We start from the raw sequence: 20,562 nt of genomic DNA, 5'->3' as shown, positions 1-20,562 counted from the left end.
CCTTCTGGTGGAAAAATTTTGCCAGTAAAGCCAGTTGCCCCTTAGAGGATTTGACAACCTTCTCTATATGGTAGGTCCCCTTGTTGTAATAGCTAAAATTCATACCAAGATATTTGAAGTGATATACTTGCTTGATTCGATTGCCTCTCACCTTCTACTGGTATTTATGTCTTGCTTTGGCAAAGACTAAGATCTTAGTTTTCTCATAATTAATCATGAGATGGTTTTCAGTACAGTAATCTATAAAAGTTCTAAGATATCTTGTTAGGCCTATTCGAGTTCTTGAAAGGATGATTGTATCATCCGCATACAGTAACAGGTGTAGATCTATTACTTACTAAAGGGGGGGGGTGACCATTGGTTCTCCCAAAAAGAGCAGGGAGATCACTAAGAAAAAGATTAAATAAATGAGGAGCAAGAATGCATCCCTGCTTCACTCCCATATTGATGGGTATTTTATCAGTTAGATTCCCCTCATTTGAGTACTTTACTCGGCAGAAATTATTACAATGTAGGCGTTTTAATAAAAGTAATAGGTGGGCCTCGATGATTAAATCCGCCAATATCTGCCACAGTTTTTCTCTCAGGATCAAAACAAAGGCTGACTTAAGGTCAATAAATGCTGTAACCAATTTCCCTCTCTTGGGACTTAAGTATTTCTCAATTAGAGTGGATAAGACAGTACAGTGGTCAAGTGTGGTGCTGCCTTTCCTAAACCCTATTTGTTCTGGCCCTAGTATGTTATTATTGTGGATCCAATTAGAATGAATGTTGGCTAGGTATTTTGCATACAACTTGCTTATAACAGATAATATACTAATAGGCCGGTAGTTACCTGGCAGATTGATGTTACCCTTTTTAAAAATGGGCAAGAGAATAGAGCTTAGCCAAGCTTCAGGGATATGACCAGTCCTTACCCACTGCAACCTCCTATCATGGCTATCAATCTATCTGGATCCATGACCTTCCAGAATAAAATTTACCAGGACTAGAAAGGAAAGGAATGTTGGAAACATCCACTGCTGTCAGTGCCTTTTGCTGATACATCGCTAGATCCGACCTAATACAGCTCTGGCTGTAGTCCACTTCACTTAGAGCAGGTAAAAAGCTAAATAAGTCCGAATAGCTTTGTTGAATATCCAAACTTGAGCCAGCATGCAACCAATGAATGGTTCAGTAGCATAGATAGTTGAGATATAATCCCTTGTGGGCTCAAAGATTAGAGGAAATAATGGCTCCTCAAAGGTACCACTGTCATGACAATCTGTTGTTGTTATTTTCCTCCCTGCCCCCAGCTATGCTTTATATATTCTACTTCAAATCAATGGTCTTTGTGGTTTTGTTTCATTTACAGTGCAAATTGGAGTTTCATGCCTGTACATCTGGCAAAACCATTGCGGTTCTCTGTGAGGGGTCTTGCCCATGTCTTCCAGGACAAGAAAGTCCCAGACACAAAGCTGAGAAAACTGGTGAGTTATTGTGCTGAATTAAATACTAAATGTCTTCCTCATCAATATATTTATCATATGTGTTTACTCAGAACCAACACAATGGAGTTTACTTCCAAGTTAATAAACTGAAACTGTTATCTCTGTCATCATAAGTAGATTAAATATGTTTCTTCCTACAGAGTTATCATGTCATGATGTATAAAGAAGCTTCAGATTTTCTATATATCCTGAAATCATAATGTTCTTCCCAGATTGGTGATACTTCAATGCAGAATAGGTCACTAGAGCCTTGTAGTGGAATTAACATCTGAAGTTCATCTGAAAGGTAGGGTTGCTGAAGGGTAGGGTCGCTGACTCCTGCTTGGGAAATTCCTAGATATCTAGGGGGCATTGCCTATGGATGGGGAATATGGGGAGGGATTTCTCTTAGAATCTATGATATACCATAGAGTCTCCTCGCTGAAACTCCCATTTTCTTGAGAGGAACTGATCACTGTAGCCTGGAGATCAGCTGTGACACCTGAAGAAATCCTTACTTCTGGAGGTTAGAAACCCTAGATGGCTCAGCACAAGTAGGCAATAAGCATATATGTCAGTATGTGAGCTTGGAGTTAGATTATCTGGAACAGCTTGATTGTATAATAAAAAGCTAAAACCTAGGTGAGTGGAGCCAGTCCGATCTTTGGATCAATCAGAAAGCACTTTGCCTTCTGATTGGTCCAAAGATTGGACTGGTCCTGCCCGCCCAGGCTGGGGACGAATAGGGAGGTGACACAGCTCGCCCCCCTGCTTGGCCAGGGGCAATCTGGCGACATTGCTGCCAGTCTGCCCCTGACCACTGCAGGGAGAGGAGGTCACTAGGGCTGCCGAGGGTTGCACCAGCCCTTTTCGGCCCAGGCCTGTCCTGTCACATCCAACAACTTCCATTACTTTGCCTCAGACCACTGACACATCTGGCAGGTGGCTGGTGAGTGTTCTCCCTCCCCCTCCCTTCAGGCCTGCTGTGAAGGAGCCTCTGATAGACTCTGACTGAGGGGAGGGTGGCATTTCCGAGAGGAATGCAGGAGACTCTGTGGGGGTACTTGTGCTTTACTGGGGGGGGGAGCTTTCCCATTCTGCCAAACAGGGAGTCTGCAATGAAGCCCCTTCTCACTCAAAATACTGCTGTGGCTGGCCTCATTGCTGGAGGGAAGAAACAGCCAAGCAACTCTGTGTAGATTTGAGGCTTATCACACAGGGATGTTATGCAGTTGAAACTGGATGCTATTGCGGAGGTTCTTTTGCCTCCGGTTCATCTGCACAACAACCCTGTGCAGTAGGCCTCACGTGTTTCAACTCCACAACAACCTGCATGGGAGGGCTTAGATCTTTCTTCTCCACAACAACCCTGTACAAACCCCATCACAGCCCTTTTTCCCTGGGGAGCTGATCTTTATACTCTGCAGATGGACTGTAACTCCAGGTGCTCTCCAAGCCCCACCTGGAGGTTGGCCACCGCTTTACAGGAAAGCAGACAGTGAGACTTTGGGGGAAACTAGGTGATCCACTTTTACTAGGCAACTAGCAAGGAAGCCCATTGCAAACAGGAATGCAATGGGCAGTAGGACCCAGGGGACAAAGGGAGGTGCAGATCTCTCTCTCTGGGTTTCTCTCTCCCTCTTGCTGTGTGTCTCTCCAGCAGGAGGCATAGCAGGTATTTAGGTCTCGTTCTTAGGAGAGAAGCGAGGCTGGTTTGCAGTTTGGGGCAGCTCTCTCTGTCTGTCTCTCCCTCCGTCGCACCAGGGATGGCTTTCTCTGTGTCTCTCTGTGGCAGCAGGAGCCATAGCAGGTAAATAGGGCCCCTTCTTAAGAGGGAAGCAGGGCTGGTCAGCAGCTTGGGGCAGCTCTCTCTGTGTGTCTCTCTGCCTCTCTTGCAGCAGGAGTGATAGGAGGGAATGAGGGCTTGTGTTTGGTCTGGCAGGGGTCTGTGTGTCTCTCTCTGTCTCTGGCATGGCTGAGAGGAACGTCCAGGGAGGGAGGTCGGAAACTGTAGGGGCAGAGCCAATCAAGGGACAGCCAGTGTTGCTGGCAGCACCCTGATTGGCCCTATTCCAACTTGGACAGCCGGGCACATTCTACCCCCCCCCCCCCACCAGGCTGTTTCACAAATATATAGAGGAACCATGGATAAGGATGACATGGCCTTGCAGACAACAACAAGGACTGCAGTTGCCAGGAGTAAGCAGGCTTCAGAAGGGCAGACATCACCAGCAAAGCAACCAAGGGGATTCTGGGGCCATGTGCATTCCTTTTGAAGGGATGCATGTGAGGGGAAAGAGCTTTGCCTTCAGCTTATCTTCCTGAAGATAAACTGTACTTCCAGGGGATTCTCAGACCCCACCTAGAGGCTGGCATCCCTAAACCTCAATGGGATACAATGCTACACAGTCACCCCTTCAAAGCAGCCATTTTTGCCTGGGGAGCTGATCTTTATAGTCTGGGGGTGAGCAGGAATTCCAGGAGATCTGCAGACCCCACTTGGAGGTTGGCTGTCCCTGGTCTGAACATATTCCTTGAAGTCTAAAAGTGGGACCTCAAAAGTATGTAATGTCCCCACAGCTACCTAGCACCCCCTGACTTATTTCAGGCCAAGAAAACATTGCAGAGAGGAGGTAAGGTTGTCAGATTGGTTCATGTTTTGGAGTTACACACTACCTAGGTGTGCATAAACCTGACTGTCAAGACTGCTGTGCACAGAGAGACCTCCTCTTAGGGTTGCTAGCTTCCAAGTGAGATTCTCTACCCCACCTCCCTCATGGGGAGTCTGCTATGGGGAAAGAAAGGGAAGGCAATTGGAAACTGCTTTGAGACACCTGAAGCCTGCCGGGTGACTGTGGCACATTTCAGTTCTCTCAGACCTCTCACACCCCCACATCCCTCACAGTTGTCTATTGTGGAGAGACAAAAGGAAAAGGTGTTTGTAAACCTCTTTGAGACTCCCTTGGGTAGTAAACAGCAGGGTATAAAAATCCAGCTCTTCTTCTTGTAAGAAGCAGCTGTGAAAGAAGCATGTGGGCACATAACATTTTATCAACAGTAAAAAAAAAATGGAGGCAGAAGGAGCAGGGTGGACACCTGTGTACTGTGACTACCCCATGTGGTTTAGGGCAGGGGAACATTTCGGTGCCTGTGGCTTAATTCACACAAAAAGGGAAATGATATTGGATGCAGAACTGGGAGGAATTGGTTGCCATGTAATCTCCCCCTAAGAAAAGTCTCCAGTCTGATTTTTCCCTTCACATATCTGAAGAAATGGCTCTGGAAAGCTCATCTGTAACCACTATGCCACAATTCCCACATTCAGCAAACATTCCAAACCACAGGCTCTTGACATGCATCTCTCTGCCCACGCACTCTCATTTGTCACCATGCCATCACAACCTCCCACACAGCACACATACATTCAACCCCATGTCCTTGAATACTGAACAACTCCTCCCCTTCCTCTTTCTACTGCCAAGCTCTAGCACCCATTGTATTCCTGGATACAACGGGTTTTGCCCCTAATTATTATAGACTGGATTGAAAGCCCATTGTATCTGTGAATACAATGGGCACTAGCATCCCCTCTCCTTCCTTCGGCCCCCAAGCAGCCCTCCTGGCAGGCCCCACCCCACTGCATCGCGCAGCCCAAGGAGCAAGGCCGTTGCGTCTCTCCCATGGCGGGCCTGCTACTTTGGCCATGCCGAGGACTCCCCCCCTGCCTGCCTCCACCCCAACTCCCCAGCTTCTGCGCATCCCAAGGGGCAGGCTTGCCGTGTCTCTGATGCGGCGGGCCTGCTCCTTTGCCCGTGGCAAAGCCTCCCCATTCCCCCTCCCCCTTCTCCCCGAGTCCCCGGCCTTGACACAGCCCATGGAGCAGGCCCGCCATGTCTCTGATGCGGTGGGCCTGCTGCTTTGGCCATGGCAAAGCTTTCCCCCCACCCCCTTCCCCCCTTCCCCTCTTCCCCCTGCAGCTCCCGATTGGCCCCTTGGCCCAGACTGACAGCGAAGGACAGCGAAGGAGCCCGATTGGCCCCCTTCGATACTCGCCACACCCATTTCTCCTCCCACCTACCCCTTACTGCTTTATTCTGCACAGAGTACCCTGTCCCCACTTGAAGGGGTGAGAAGTGGCAAATGAAGGACTTCTGGCTTGGTCATCAGTTGTGGAGCAGCTGCAGTCTTACATTAGCTTCGGTTAGGGCTGCCATGGTTGGAGGAGGAGCTAGATTTCAGGTATCCAGTTCAGTTCAAACTTTATTACAGTCATTCAGACCAAGTTATACATAAAAGTCCAAAAGAATATGGTCAGCAGGTATCCAGTTCATTATGAGGGTCAGTGGCACGCATTATATGACTTGTTTTTATTTCATGTTTTGGTTGAGTCTCTGTAGTGTAAATAGGGGAAAGAATTACTGTCTGAGGAACTTTGGTGGACTATCCACTTGTTCATTAGAACAGAACCAGTATCAGACAAATTACCCTTCAAACTTGCTGCCTCTATTTCTGCTGCCTCTATTGATCTGAGATCTCAAAGCATCATAGAGTTGCAAATCAGCAGGGACATAAGCAGAGGATATTTCTCCCATATTCCAGAATGACTTTTGGAAGGGTAAGATTGCTGCAGAGGAATACGAAGGAATTCTTAGAAGTCATCGAGCCCTTGTGGAGTTTGGTATGCAGGACCTTAGATGTCACCCAATAGTGGGAACTTCAGAAAGAAGAGTACCACTGTGATCCTAAGAACACATTCCTGGAAGTAAACCCCACTGAATATTCCTGACTAGACCAGTTTAGGATTGCTTTCTGCATTAATTAAGGGGAATGGCTAAAAAGTTTGAGAAATATTTCTTTACTGAATTTTTTAGTCCTGAGGGATTGAGGCATTATCCTTCACCAATGACTCTAAATGTCAGCATTTATGAAACACATCAATATTTGTCCACACTGTATCTAATTTTTATTTTAAAAATTCTAGCTTATGTTGTCACACAATATAATGCATACACTTAATGTTATTTCATGTAACCAGAATGATTTGGAAAGAAGAGTCACTGATAAATTGCTTCATTTATATTTTCTTTTTCTTTCTGTCTTAGAAATAAATACATAAACACACATTCTGCCTCTTATAAGTCTCTCTTTGCCCTTTCACATGCCCTTATCAGAAGTAGTATCATATTAATAAATCTCCCGTGACATTTTAAGCTAACAATTTCATTCAAACAACAGAATAAATTCAAATAACCCTCATGCTGATAAATCCAGTTTGACAGCATGTATGCATTCAGCAGGGCAAGCTTTTGTTTTGACCAAATCTCAGGTTAATTCTGCTGTGCATGGCCCATCACTTTTCAAAACTTCTTTTTCTTGGATTTTTGAGACCATCATTATTTTGATGTTAAATTCTCTAATAAATTGCCAGGTCCAAGCTGACAAAATGTGTATAATGCAGATGACTTGACCATCTGATATAGGCCACAATCCTAAACTCAAAAAAAGTTCCATTTTATTCAGTGGGATTTTCTCCCAGGCCTGTAATGCACGGCCGCTGAAACGGTGGTATGGAGAACGAGAAGGAGGAAGAAGCGAAGCAAACCGATTATGCACGGGATGGAACACAACGGCGGCAAAACCCAGAGTATCCGATTATGCACGCATATACTCCGGAGCCGCTTCTGGTTGCGCCCTGGTCCCAGGAAGCTCCACTTTCTTCCACATCTTGCTAATGTGGCTTTTTCGGCAGCATACGTTGACTCTGCACCCGGTTGCCGCCTGCAGCGTGCATAATTGGTGATTTTAGCCGCCGCCATTCCACCCTGAATGCAGACTTTCCACTCCGTGCATAATGGGCCCCAGGAAAACATTCTTGGTATTGCAATGATAACCCAGCTTTCTCTTTTCCAGCAGCCATAGGCAAAAATGACTGATAATAAGTCACGTCACTGTCCTTGCTCTGCTGCCTCTGCCCACAGCCAGGACCCCCATGCCTTCTTCTAGTCACCGTGCAACTGGGACCACTATTCATCCTCTATACCCCCATCCAACCCCACAAACAAATTTATATGGCTGAAACCATTGTCATCCAAAAGTCCTGATGAGGCTTTGTTACTAGTTGCTGAAAAATTCTTCTACCTCTTTTGATCCCCTGCGCTCCTCCTCTACCTTCCCCTGATATTTCTGTGACTTGTTATATATGGGATCTTGGATAACATCTATCTATGCCTAATCATGTAAAACCTGAGCTTTAGTATCCAGCATACAGAACTATTAGGTAATTAGCATTGTCCTGTTGTGCTGAGCTAGTACAAACAGGAAACCTCAGAGAATTTTTTTTCTCAGTGATTGTCAAAATACAGATTCCAATAGCTGAATTTTGCTGACAGATGGTGCCATATTTCCATCACTTAAGAGGAGCTGAATTTGTGAAAGCTGTTCAGACATGAACATATTGCTAAGCAGAAATAAAGATGGGAATTCTAAAATGGGTGCTTCAGTAGAAGAATGTTAGTGGGATTCTAATACGAGAGAATTATAGTGCCTGCACTGTGAGCAAAATGATAATGTGCTTTGCCAAACTGCTTCATAAGCTTTCTTAATCCATTTGTACTACTGGATTAAATATGTGTATTTTTGACCTTCTAATGCAAACACTTCTTTGCTATGCTGAACATGTTCAATAAGTCATATTCAAATATTATTAGAAATGACAAATATAACAAAAATTAATTTTCAGAGTTTTTATAATGTATGCTTTCACTCTAAAAATATTACTAGTAAACGAAGCATACAAACAGAACAGCATGAGACCTGCTTCTCTTCAGCGGAATGTCATACCCATGAACATTATGTGTGAATTAGCAGATGTATGAGTGGGATAAGCACATGGGCCATTCACATCTAGTTGGAATACTGTTTCCAATTGATGCTACCCATATGCCTGCATCATTCACACACATAAATTCCCAGAGATGTGGTGTTCTATAACAGGAAAGCAGTTATCGTGATGCATTATGAAAGAGAGGATTGGTAAATATATGTGTATAAGTCAGCAAATATGTGCATGTTAGTAAGAAAGTGGTTTCACAAGTGTGCTTTGAAATTTTTTAAATAAATGATTCTACCATCTTCCAGCCTAATCATGTAAGTTGGTGCCTGGAGTTGGCAGCACAAGACAGGACTGTTTGTGCACACTGTAGAGATGCCAGCCCCCAGATGGGGCCTTGGGATCCCCCAGAATTAGAGCTCCTCTCCAGACTGCAGAGATTGTTTCACCTGGAGAAAATGGATGCTTTGGCTGGTGGACTCCATGGCATTATACCCCACTGAGGTCCTAGTCCTCCACACACTCCAGCCCCAAATCCCTAGAAGTTTCCCACCTGAATCAAGCAACCGTACTGTCCCATCCCCTGCCAGTGGCCAGGAAGGACTTGGCAACCCTAGCACATTGGCAGTTGTTAATAACGAGCTTCATTGAAGGGCCACTCTGAGAAGAGGTTGTAGAATAGCTAAGCATCACAACCCCCACCTCAACATATTGTTGATAAAACTGCTGCTTCCTTTTCTTCTTCTATAGTTGGCTTTGTATGGAAGAGGGCACTTCCTAGAAGGGTGGATTTGGTATCACTTCTTAGACTCTGCCAATGCATGCTAATAGTTTGTCAAGTTATCATCATGGCTAGACACATGGTAGTGCTGATGTAGTTGCAGAGCTGGCAAGGGCTGTGTTTCAGAAGGGCAATTGCATGACACTTAGGTTTGCCAGGTACCTCTTAGTCACCAGTGAGAGATGGAGGCTGTAGGGTTGCCTGGTCCTCCTAGAGATTTGGGAAAGGAACCCGGGGAGGACAGGAACCTCTCAGAGGTATAATGCCATAGAGTCTACATTCCTGAACATCCATTTTCTCCAGGAAAACTGGTTTCTGTGGCCTGGAGATAAGGGGTCATTCTGGAGGATTCCCCAGGTCCCATCTGGAGGCTGGCATGCCTAAAGGCATTGTAAAGAGGAACTGGAGAAAGCAGGCCTTGGATTGCCCAAGTGAGTTCCATGATGATGCAGAAAAGCCAATACAAGCACAGATTTCTTGAGAATAAGGGACCTAGTGATAATTTTCCATAGAAAGGCAAGATCAAGGCAGTGGTCTGATTTAGCTGCAGAGGCATAACAAGATTCAGTTAAAATGGCAGGTCTATAGGACTCAGCTGCTCATTAGAATCCACCCCCTGTTCTTCTAACATGATAGCCCCAAAACAATTCAAAACCAGTCCACAAAGTTCTGCTCCAACACCCTGAAATAAGTAAAGTAATAAGTAAAGTAAAGGAATAAGTAAATAAACTTCTAAACGTAATGAAACATTAGCATCTGACAGAAAAGCCTAAGAACATCTGAAAAGCCTACAGTGAAGATCTAGAAGATGAGAAATAACTGATTTGTATAAAGACAGTTCCTCAATTCCAGCTACCCTTTCCTCCTGTATAAATAAATTCTTTAAATAGATTTTTGGTAAAATGCCACAATGCCATTCTAACAAAGGTTGTGTTTTTTTTAAGGACAGCTCTACAATTTTCCAAAATGTTCCTGTACTGAGTGAAAATAAAAGAACCAATTGTGACTGGGTGGGACAGAGATCTTAATTTATTAACAAACAACACCACTCTACAAAAGCGGCTCAGTTTCAAAAGGAACAACATGCCATTGGGGAGGAAAATTTTACCTCAGAGTGAGGGAGTGTGTAGAGGCGAATGTCATGGTAGCACTCAGGGTTTTAAGCAAAACTCTATGATTTGAAACAAATTCTACCATAGAGTTTTGTTCAAAACCTAGAGCATACCCACCATTTCTCCAATGTGACTACTGGGTTATGTCAGAATATCAGGTGATGTTCCAGGAAAGAATCCCCTATCCCCCACGGGCAATGCAGATGGATGTGGCAACCTACTCCTTTATGAAACACTAACCCTGCTTCATTATTTACAACATCACCAGGCCTTAATTTCCAACCAAGGGGGTAGTTTATGTGTAATCAGTACGGAAGGTTGCTGTCCTTTCAGACAATATGTTGCATGTTTTCTTTTTTAAAATTCCACAAAATGTAGGCAACATTTCGGCATGGAAAGGGAATAAACAGTGTGGTTTAAAGCAAAAAACTTGATGGATTATCAAAAGTCTGTCCATCCATCCCCAAACTCAGAAGTCTATCCATCAATCACCCATTAGCACTCCACTCCATCCCAACCTCAACATCCCACAAATCCACACCACAAAAGCCCCTTGGAGATCTGGTCCACTGCAGAATAGTGCTTGCAGATTTTAAAAACTGCACAACCTTAACATTGTGGGGTTAGTTTAAAGTTTCAAGTGGAAGGGCTGGCTCCTACAAAAGCTTTGGCATTGGAACTTATAAACAAGTAAGGAATCTTTGGAATGCAGTGTTTGTGTCATGGGTAAATGCATACATTTGCCAGGAAAAAATGTTTTGCCAACTTGCCTCCAAGATCACAAGAACTTAGAGAAGATGTAGAACCTAACACTGTCAGTTTCAGACCCCTACATATTCATTGCTAAAGCTATTTATTTCCATGAAATTCTGTAGAAAGATGGGTGAATGGGGGGAGGTCAGGACTAGACAGGAAGGTGAACAGGGACAGAGAAAAGAGTATAGATGTCCTTATTATGTAGGATCCCAATTCTTTTTGATAATAATGTTGATGATATAAAAGGTGTTTATGAAATTAATATCTGTGCTGGATGATTGCCAGCTGTAGAAAAGAGCGGCCGCGAATAAGCGCGGCCGCCATTGACGCAGCGGGGGTGCCCGGGAACGGCGCAGGCCAGCGGCGTCACTGGCCGAGGCGCGGCGCGCGAGGGGCGGGGCTCCCAGCTTTAAATAGGCCGGGAGCAGGCATTCAGCCCCTTTTGTTCCTACGACGGCGCCCGGACAGCTACCCTCCCATCCCACCCTGCATTCGTTATTGTCAACTTCGTCGCAGTCGGGTTATGCCAGGTAGGGAGCCTGTTGGCAGGGAGCCCGTCTGTGCACAGGACTCCCTGGAGTAGGGGGTCTCACTAATGAGATCGGCCGTCAACCGGGCGCGGCCTACCCAGCTGGGAGGCCAGGGGCCTGGGGCCAGGCGAACAGGGGACCTAATGGAGGCGGACGCCCGTTGGGTCCCCCGGTGTCACTTCCCAGGGATCCCGCGGCGGAAGGCGTCCCATCCTCCCGGCTGGGAGCGAGGCGTGGAGCCGGAGCGCCGCGGGTTTGGTCATCAGCCGGATGGCTGATGAGGCGAGGCTCCCCTACCGGCATTCGGGCCAACCCTCCGCTGGGGGAGGGGTCCAGGTTAATAAACGGCTGCGGCCAAATTTGTTGCCAAAAGCTGGGTCACGTCGTTTCTGGAATAGTCGCCCCCTGCCAGTCAATGAGGTTATGCATAATGATAACTAGCAAGATGTGTGCAAGAGGCTTTTTGACTATTAGGAAGTGCATGAATTATCATGGACATAGCTTTCAGTAAGTGATCATAGCCATATTTTGAAAGGGTGCTATAACTGGTTTCTGCTAGCATGTGATGATGATAATGAAGAAGAAGAAGAGTTGGTTCTTACATGCCGCTTTTCTCTACCCAAAGGAGTCTCAAAGAGGCTTACATTCGCCTTTCCTCTCCCCACAACAGACACCCTGTGGGGTGGGTGAGACTGAGAGAGCCCTGATATCACTGCTCGGTCAGAACAGTTTTATCAGTGCCGTGGAGAGCCCAAGGTCTCCCAGCTGGCTGCATGTGGGGGAGTAGGAAATCAAACCCGGTTCACCAGATTAGAAGTCCTCGCTGTTAACCACTACACCAAACTGATAGGGAAATGAAAGCTGGCGGAAACAATCTGTAAATTGACAAAAAGCAAACCATTGCCATGCTACATACTGGCTCTGTGGGACTTCAAAAGCCTTTATGAGTCTCTGGAGACTTGTCAAGGCTTTCAAGCCTTGAGAAACTCTGCCAGACTTTAAACACAACCAGGAGCCCACACACCAGCCCAGCAGCCATTCCCCAGCTGTTAGGGTGGGTTCTACAACCCACAGAAGGAAGAATCAATAGCTACCAGGAGTCATCAGAGAGCCACAAGTAGTTCAGTGCTGGCTGGTATAGTAAGTCAGGCCTTTTTCACTTTTTAATTTTGAAGATTTAAAGACAAGGTGGTCTTTTTAAATGTTAGTTTAGGAATTTTCTACAAGTCATGCTTTTCTATTGCTGAAATCCTTGAAAGTAATTGTTAAAATGAAAACACACATATACCGCAATGTCTGGCATAACCAGAAGTGTGCCCTTTAGAAAACCCTCACCCCAAATTAAAATTACAATGTTTGCAGTGCACAGTCCTACCAACTAAACCAATTATTGTGAATTTGTCTATGGAGGTTTGCTTATTTGTGCTTCAAAGGATGTACTGATAGTCACCATAGGATGATTTCTTTCATCGGTAGTACATTTTTCCTTTGTAAAAAAGGCATGAAAGTGAGATGACACCTAATAGCATCCATTTTCAACCTTTTTTTTTTTTTTTGGACCATGGCCCTTTTAGGAGCTCCTCTCAGGTTCCAGGCCTTTATGCAGTAGGCTGACCACTTGTACAATGAACTAGACTAAAAAAACTCCTAAGCTAAGAGTGAACTAACTATACTCAACATACCGTGACATATATATATATAAATAATAAATAGTAAATAATAAATCTTTATTTTCATATCTCACCCTTCCTTAATGCTCAGGACAAGACAGATCTCTAGAACAATGGACCAAGAAAAGCATGTGTGTTCATTTCCCCTTAAAGTCATTAATTTAAGCACACACAAAAGAATGGATTGCAACAGGGGTCTCCAACCTTTTGGCACATGGGGGCCACATTAGCGTGCCCAGTGCCTAAAGAGGGCCAAATCTTAAACCAAAATGTAACAAAACTATTAACCTACTTATTTAGATCAAAAGTAAATATTCAAAGATAAATGAAGAAGTGTTAACTTTAATGCAATCCATTTTGGAACAATATTTTACTGTGTTTCAACTCTCCTTGAGGCTAGGAACAATTTCTTAAATCTGGCCTACCAGATGATAGAGTTGCAATCTTAAATACATTGAATACTATAAGATTTATTTCTTAATAAACACAGACCCTTGAAGTTTAAATATACACCTGCTAATTTTTAATTTTAATACGTTAAAAATTGGGGGCCTTCCAAAAAAAGGCCAGGTAGATAGAAAGGGTGAATGAGGGCAGCCTTCCACCTGGAACAGAAGATATGCCATTAAATTGGCTTCAAATTATATGCAGGGTGCACATACACATCACTGCTTGCCAGCCAAGCCTCAATCATGAGAAGTAAAATGGCAGCCAGAGGGAGGGGAACTTGGCTGAAGGAAGATGCGGGCCCTGTGGGAACTTTCAACGATCTGCAGGGCCTGCAAGACGGAGCTCTTCTGCCAGGCTTTTGGTTGAGGCTGGGCAGCAAGGGAGATCCGCTTCCCCCTCACAAATGTGGCAGTTGCGTCTGCCATCAGCCCCCCCTTTTTTTCTTTTCTTCCTTTTAGTGGGGTTATGGAAATTGGGTTAGTTGCATGGACCTGGACGCCATTCTTGCCTTGCCTTGTTGTGATTGGTATGCTGTGTTTTATTGTTCTTGTTACTGTTTTTAGGGGATTGATTTTATGTGACCCACCTCGAGCCTCTGGGGGGAGGCTGGATATAAACGATAATAATAATAATAAAAAGATGTGAGAAGGGGAATGCCATAAACTTCCTGCTAAGAGGGCACTTAAGGGGCCACTCACTGGCTCCTGCAATCACTGATGTATAAGGAGACTCCTAGATGGAGTGAGAGAGGAGAGACAGAATCAAGTAAGGCCTGAAGTCAGAGCAACCAGCTTTTATTATAGAAAGAAGAATGCTTTTGTTTGCAGCAGCAACCTTACCTGTAACCTCGGCAGCCATTTGTTTTGATGGGCAAAGCCTCTAGAAATGTTCAGTATGCAAAAAAAATTGTATTCTTTTTTTGCAAAAATACCAGGCCTTTTACAGTCCTTTTCTTACTTTTTTTTTTTTTGCAAAAGCAGACCTGACATCTGAACCCATTCACACAGCGACTTTACCTTCCTTACATACATACCTAGCTTTAACATGATAATTCATGGAGAGGGGGAGTTAAAAATGTGAGTGGCATGGGTTCCTGAGCTTTGCTGGCTAAATGGCCAAAATGTTATTATGGAGGATAAGAACAAAAGGGGGGCTGACAGAAGGAACCATGGAGATCAAAACAAACTATGTTGTATTGTCTTTTTTACAAGAAAGTGACAGGATGAACAACAGTAGATGGTGCCTCTTGATACAGTAAGGGCAGTATGGGTCTGAGGGAAAATGCCCTGAGGATGGTAGCAGCAGACAAGCAGGTTGGAGGGCCGCACTGAAAGAGGTCAGGGGCTGCATGTGGTCCATGGGCCTCCAGGTTTGGGATCTCTGAACTACATGTTTTCTTTCCCTCAGCAAAGTTCAAATTCTCTAGCCATTATATTATATGTGACAAAAAGGGTATTTCCTTCTTTGGGGCTCCCCTTCTCACATTTTTTCAGTCTGTGGCCCCCTTCAAATGATCCAGACCCTGGTTGCAAATGGTTGCTTTATAGGGTAGGCTATAGGAACAGTTTCGCCGTTTCTTGGTTTCTCAATGATATGATTCTGATCTCATGATCAAACATAATTTGTACTCACTATCCCCCAAAGTACGTTTTTAGATTTTCAGACAAACTATGCTCATTATCCTACTTGCCACAAGAATCTTCAGATGTTATCTCAAAATGCTTGAATACTATACAAATTAATATGCAATAAGTCTGTGGTTCAGAAGTCACACACTGGATGTTCTCAGTAATCAATAGCTCTTTATTCATACATAAGAATAGGGATGCTAGACACCCCCAGTGGAGGCAGGGGTACCATGCCACCAAGCCATACCCCCAGTTGCTGATCCATTGGCCAGCAGAGGGGGAATTACTAGGAGAAGGGAGAAGAGCTTTGCGCAAATACCAGAGCATCACCCAGATGTTGCTGGCATAATTATGTTACTTCCTATCTGACACCAGATATGTGGCCTTTTTTCTCCTCATAAGTCTCCTCCATCCCCTGCCAGTTGCCAGGAGGGACTTGGCAACTCTAAAAATTGGGGATACGAAATTATGATTTGTCATTAAATCTGAAGCCAGGGTTTTCAGACCTACCAGTCTGGACATTTCATTCTGTTCAAAACTTGCTGCAGGGGGTATTCTATACAACCGGGGGGGGGGGGTCATAGTAATTTTTATATTAGATTAATAACTAAACTTTCAGAGAGACTTTGCTTAAGCTGTCATATAAATGCCATCTTTTAAAAATTTCATAACCTTATTGTATAATAAAAAAGAGATATTATTGCTATGAATAAAACCATGACCCTTAAAGAATGGACAGCTGGCAATCCCAAATAAGTAGGCCTTGCCCTGTGTTGAATTTTAAAATGGCGGTCAGCACACTCAGTAATCTATTTTTATGCCTTTCTGTAATCTCTGATATAATAAAATATATGTTTTACATGTCATGCCATCTGGGGATGTGGTTTTTTTACAAAATGACAAGCAAGAAAACTAACTCCTGATCATGTAACATAGAAGCATCTCAATAATTGCTATAACAATGGTCATATATTTATGACAGACTGTCATGTTTAATGCTTAACTCATAACTCTGTTTTGATTTCTTTTGAAATTGTATCCTCTGTCTTTCTCTTTTCCCCGTGCAAATGTGTGCTTAATTATCTCTGTTGATAATCTGAAGTGAAACATTCTGTGACAGTCCTAAAACATATGTCTTAAATGTCAAAGTAGCTTGCACATATTATACACATTTGTGAGAATTCTTCTTTACTGATGCTAGGCAACTGCTATCTTCTTTCCATCCAAAAGCAAAATATCCCTCTTTGATTCTCCTTAGGTGAATGCTTAGGGTATTAAAGCAAGTCTGGGGTAATAAATCCATTATTTATAAAATCTGTATCCTGCCTTTCTGCCCTTACAAGGGCCTGCAAGGCAAGTTACAATTCAAAACTTGCCTGATAACCATGGGGAACTGAGTGTAGGGGCTTAGTACCTAAAGGAAAGAGGCATAGCAATCCCACTGGGGTTCATATTCCTGACTGTTACTTACCAGGGCATGCAGTCTAAATTTTGACAAAGGGGGGAACAACCAGGAGAGTGGAAAGCCCAAAGAAATGCTACACAAATAATATGTGCAAATGTCTGTACTGTATATATACTCAGGCTTGGATCCTAAAGTGCTGCTTAATTGGCACAGGAAGAATTCTTCTGATGGAACAGCTTTTCCACCTGCAAAAGAAGGGATTTTTGCCATTGCTCCTACTTGTGCACACTCCTGATTTGTGCTGTTACTTTGGGCCTAGTGACCTATAGGAGCACAGTTTCAGGGTACAGAAGGCTGCAATTAGAGTGGGGAGTGGGGAAATTATCTTCCTCTTGTACTGCCTTGATTATACATCTTAGGATCCAAGGTTTAAGCTTTGTTTCTGTAGGAGGTGAGAGCTAAAATGTTAGGCCTTCAGTCATATATTGCTTCTGTGCTTAATAAAACTGATTAAATAAGAGATGTGCATGAATGCCTTAATTAGAGTAAGCATTTAAAATATGGTAACCAGGCATCCCGGTTTTCGTGGGACCATCCCAAATTTCCAGGACTGGTCCCCCGTCCTGCGATGTTTCACCAAAATCCTGCCTGAAGGGGCAAGGGAAAGGCCGCTCTGGCATCCACCGCACCTAGCTGCAGGGCTGGTCCTCCATCGGCCTCACCTGGCTGGGTGCTGGGCGGGCAATGAGCAGGCGGAGCCTGGCTGGGGCACACAAGGGCTGGGCGGGGTGGCGAGGGTGACGGGGACTGACGGCAGGACGGGTGGGCAGGTAAAGTGGGCGCCGCGGGATGCAGGCGTCCAACCCACCCTGAGGCAAGAGACAACATCCCCAAAGGACGCTTCCCTCACTCACCATGTAGAGGGAGAAGGGGAAACCAAGCAGGAAAAGCCACAGGTAGAGGTGCACTGTGTTCACCCTGGTGCCCTGGTGTGGGTCCTGGTACCAGCTGCCGCTTAGAGCTGCCCACACGCCCTGGTGTAGGAACTGCAGCACCTGGGAGCCCATGGCGGGCTGCTCCCTGACCTATCGCTCTGTCCCCCCTGCAAGCCTGAGCACCAACACAGCCACCTGCCGCCTCCACAGCCCAAGCCTCTCAACAGCCACAGGAACCGCTACCTCCTCCGCCGCTTCCGCCTCCTCCTCTCCCTCACCAGCACTGCTGCCATCTTAAGTCTGGGCCCTGGACCAACCATAGCCCGGCAGCCCTTGCAGCAGCTTCCTCGGCCACCCTCCCCTCCCCTCCCCTCCAGTGGACTGAGACTAGAAAGGTCCCGGTTGTATGATTGTGAAGAGGATGACAGTGCAAAAAAGTGGATCCCCACTAACAGAAAAGCCTTCTCAGCAAAGAACTTTGTGACTAGGAGGCTATTTTTAACAGAAAAACCTCTTGGTCTTTGTTTTGTCCTTGTCCATTTTGTAACAGCCTGATGAAGAGTTCTAGTGAACTCCAAAGCTTGCCTCATTGTGGTTAGTCCTAATAAAAGATATCACATGGGTAGGTAGAGCCCAGTCCGGCGGAAGGGGCTGGCGGCAGGCGGGGAGGCCAGGTTGCCATCTTGGTGGGGCCGTGGAAGCCCTTGGATCCCATTCCCCCCCCCAGGTCCCCTGCCTCGCCCGCCTGCCCGGTGCAGACTCACTTGCCATTCCACCCTCCAGGCTGGCCCCCTTCCAGGATGGTGTCCTGCTTTACTTTTTCTTAAATCTGGTCACCTTAATTTAAAATGTTGTTAACCTTTATCATACAGGTACAACTGAAATTTATGATGGATGTTGGCACAAGTATTGTTCTTATCACAGTAGCAAAGAGATCTAGAACTAGATGCTACCAAGTGTTGTTGTTATGGCTTCATTCCTCCAAATCAAATAAATTAAAGATCACTGAATAGTTCTATAAACATGGTTGAGTTAAAAGTAATATTAACAATAGAACGTAAATCCCAAAGGAAAGAGAAAGTTTTCTGGGAATGAGCAATAATATGTATTGGCAGGAGAGCATTCACCAGGTGCTTTAAATAGACAGTGATCTGTACACATGTGGATCTAGAGGTGGAGAAAATGACTTTGTAACTGATCAGATGTTACTGTTCTGCTCTTGTTCCTTTTTACAAAGGCAGATTGTTCTGCAGAAATGGGCAGGTGAAGATTTTCTCAGCATGAAAGCAGTTATTATCTGTTCATGTCTACAAATCAAGCTGCTGTTAAAGACAGGAGCAGGAGGTGGCCAAAAAATACCAGTGGATAAGAATAAGAAGCAACTGTTACATAAACTATATCTTTTAATAACAATGAAAACATTAAATTATATAATTAATGCAGTAAAGAATAGCAACAAATTAAAAACACTTCACCAATCAAATGCTTTGAAGAACAGGTTCTCCAGCTGGCACAAATCATGTAAAGAGAATACCTGGGGAGACACTGTCTCTCTTTCTCTGCAGAGGTAGGGGACACAACAGACAAGATGTCTCATTTTTTTTAAACAAGGAGTCTTTGATGAAGTGTGCCTTCCTGATCTCAAAGGTCATATCACTGAAGTATCCACTGTAGAATCATGATTTGTTTTATCCTCTGAAAAAAATTGTATAAGGAAGATCCTCAGTATGAGAAGGTAGGAACCTTAACTGTAGAGTGGCTTCTTCATAGGTGAATGCATTCTATAAATTTTAGATGTCATCTCCACAAGTCTTGGAGCCAAGTTCTCTGGTAGTTTTGGGGTCAAGATCTATAGAATCCTGCCTGGCCATGCAGCAATGAATACTAGTGGGCATGAATCAGCTCATAAACTAAAGTTCAAGATAAATTTTGGCCAGTTCATGGTTTGCAAAGTGAAGTTCATGGAGGACAACCAGTACAAACTTTCCATGAACTCTCAAGTGTTGTGTGGTGGGTCATGAATGGATACATTTCTAGACAGTCTCTGCTCAATCAAAATGTTTACCAAACCAGTACCAATTCATTTACAAGTGAGAGGAACAACCACTGAGGAAGATTTACCTTGAAAATGGGAGATATCTAGAAATCCATTTTGGTTGGATCCTGCAATAAAGCTACACAGAAAGAAGAGACCTTTTATCTTATTTTTCTTTATTCTGCATAAAGTTTGCAAACATTGTTAGTAGCCTTGGGATAGGTTTTTCTTTCTTTTTGGTTGTATACACTACAAACTGTCCCTTTTGTCTATATTTACCAAACTTCAAAGGCAGGGTGAGTTTCCTGGTGTACTTAGTGTGTGGAACTTGCAGGGGGTCCATTCTGTCCACTTTTGAACTTGTGCTTGCCATTTCTAAATCTAAAATCTAAAAAAAATCTAAATCCAAAATAAATAAATAAATAAATAAATAGACAAATAAATGAATTAATGAATTAATGAATGAATAAATAAATAAATAAATAAATAAATATCTTCCAGAATTACTTTCCTGGGGGTATTTTCTTTGAGAGGCCATAATTAGGACTCCCTCAGTCTAATCTGCATGTAAGTTGGAGGGCATGTAGAGGAGACTGATATCTCTGTCTTGCATGGGGCCCATTCTATATGCTCCCAAGCCTCCTAAACCTGCGCCTTTCATCACCCCAGGAAGCCCTTTCCTGAAGGCACCTTCAGCTGGTGATCCCTTTCCACTTTGGTGTCTCTAACATTCTGGGGGGGGGGGCATTCTACTGCACCATGAACCTCACAAACTGAACCAGTTGGTTTGATGCCTAAAAATGCATGTCAATTTGTGTGTGGCTCACAAACTGAGCACATCACAAACTAAACTGTATCTTTCTGATTTGTGCCCATCCCTACAAAGGAACTTTCCAAGTCTTACTCTGACTTACTCCTTCTGTGACACACTTCTTTTTAAAGTCTGTGCACTGTCTCTGATC

At 44.3% G+C, this 20,562-nt stretch overlaps 1 protein-coding gene across 3 annotated transcripts in view; it reads left to right on the top strand.

Annotated features, from left to right (window-relative positions):
- The window catches only part of SPOCK1 (SPARC (osteonectin), cwcv and kazal like domains proteoglycan 1), an 863,260-nt gene that overhangs the window by 684,474 nt on the left and 158,224 nt on the right, over positions 1-20,562 (top strand). For all 3 annotated transcript variants that reach the window (XM_077326752.1, XM_077326753.1, XM_077326754.1), the window contains exon 6: positions 1,355-1,469. In XM_077326752.1, coding sequence (XP_077182867.1) covers positions 1,355-1,469 — 115 coding nt within the window. The remainder of the gene's footprint in view (positions 1-1,354; positions 1,470-20,562) is intronic.

This window comes from Paroedura picta, chromosome 3, assembly GCF_049243985.1.
Source record: "Paroedura picta isolate Pp20150507F chromosome 3, Ppicta_v3.0, whole genome shotgun sequence".
NCBI classification, from domain to species: Eukaryota; Metazoa; Chordata; class Lepidosauria; order Squamata; family Gekkonidae; genus Paroedura; species Paroedura picta.
This window is presented reverse-complemented; position numbering and strand designations above follow the sequence as displayed.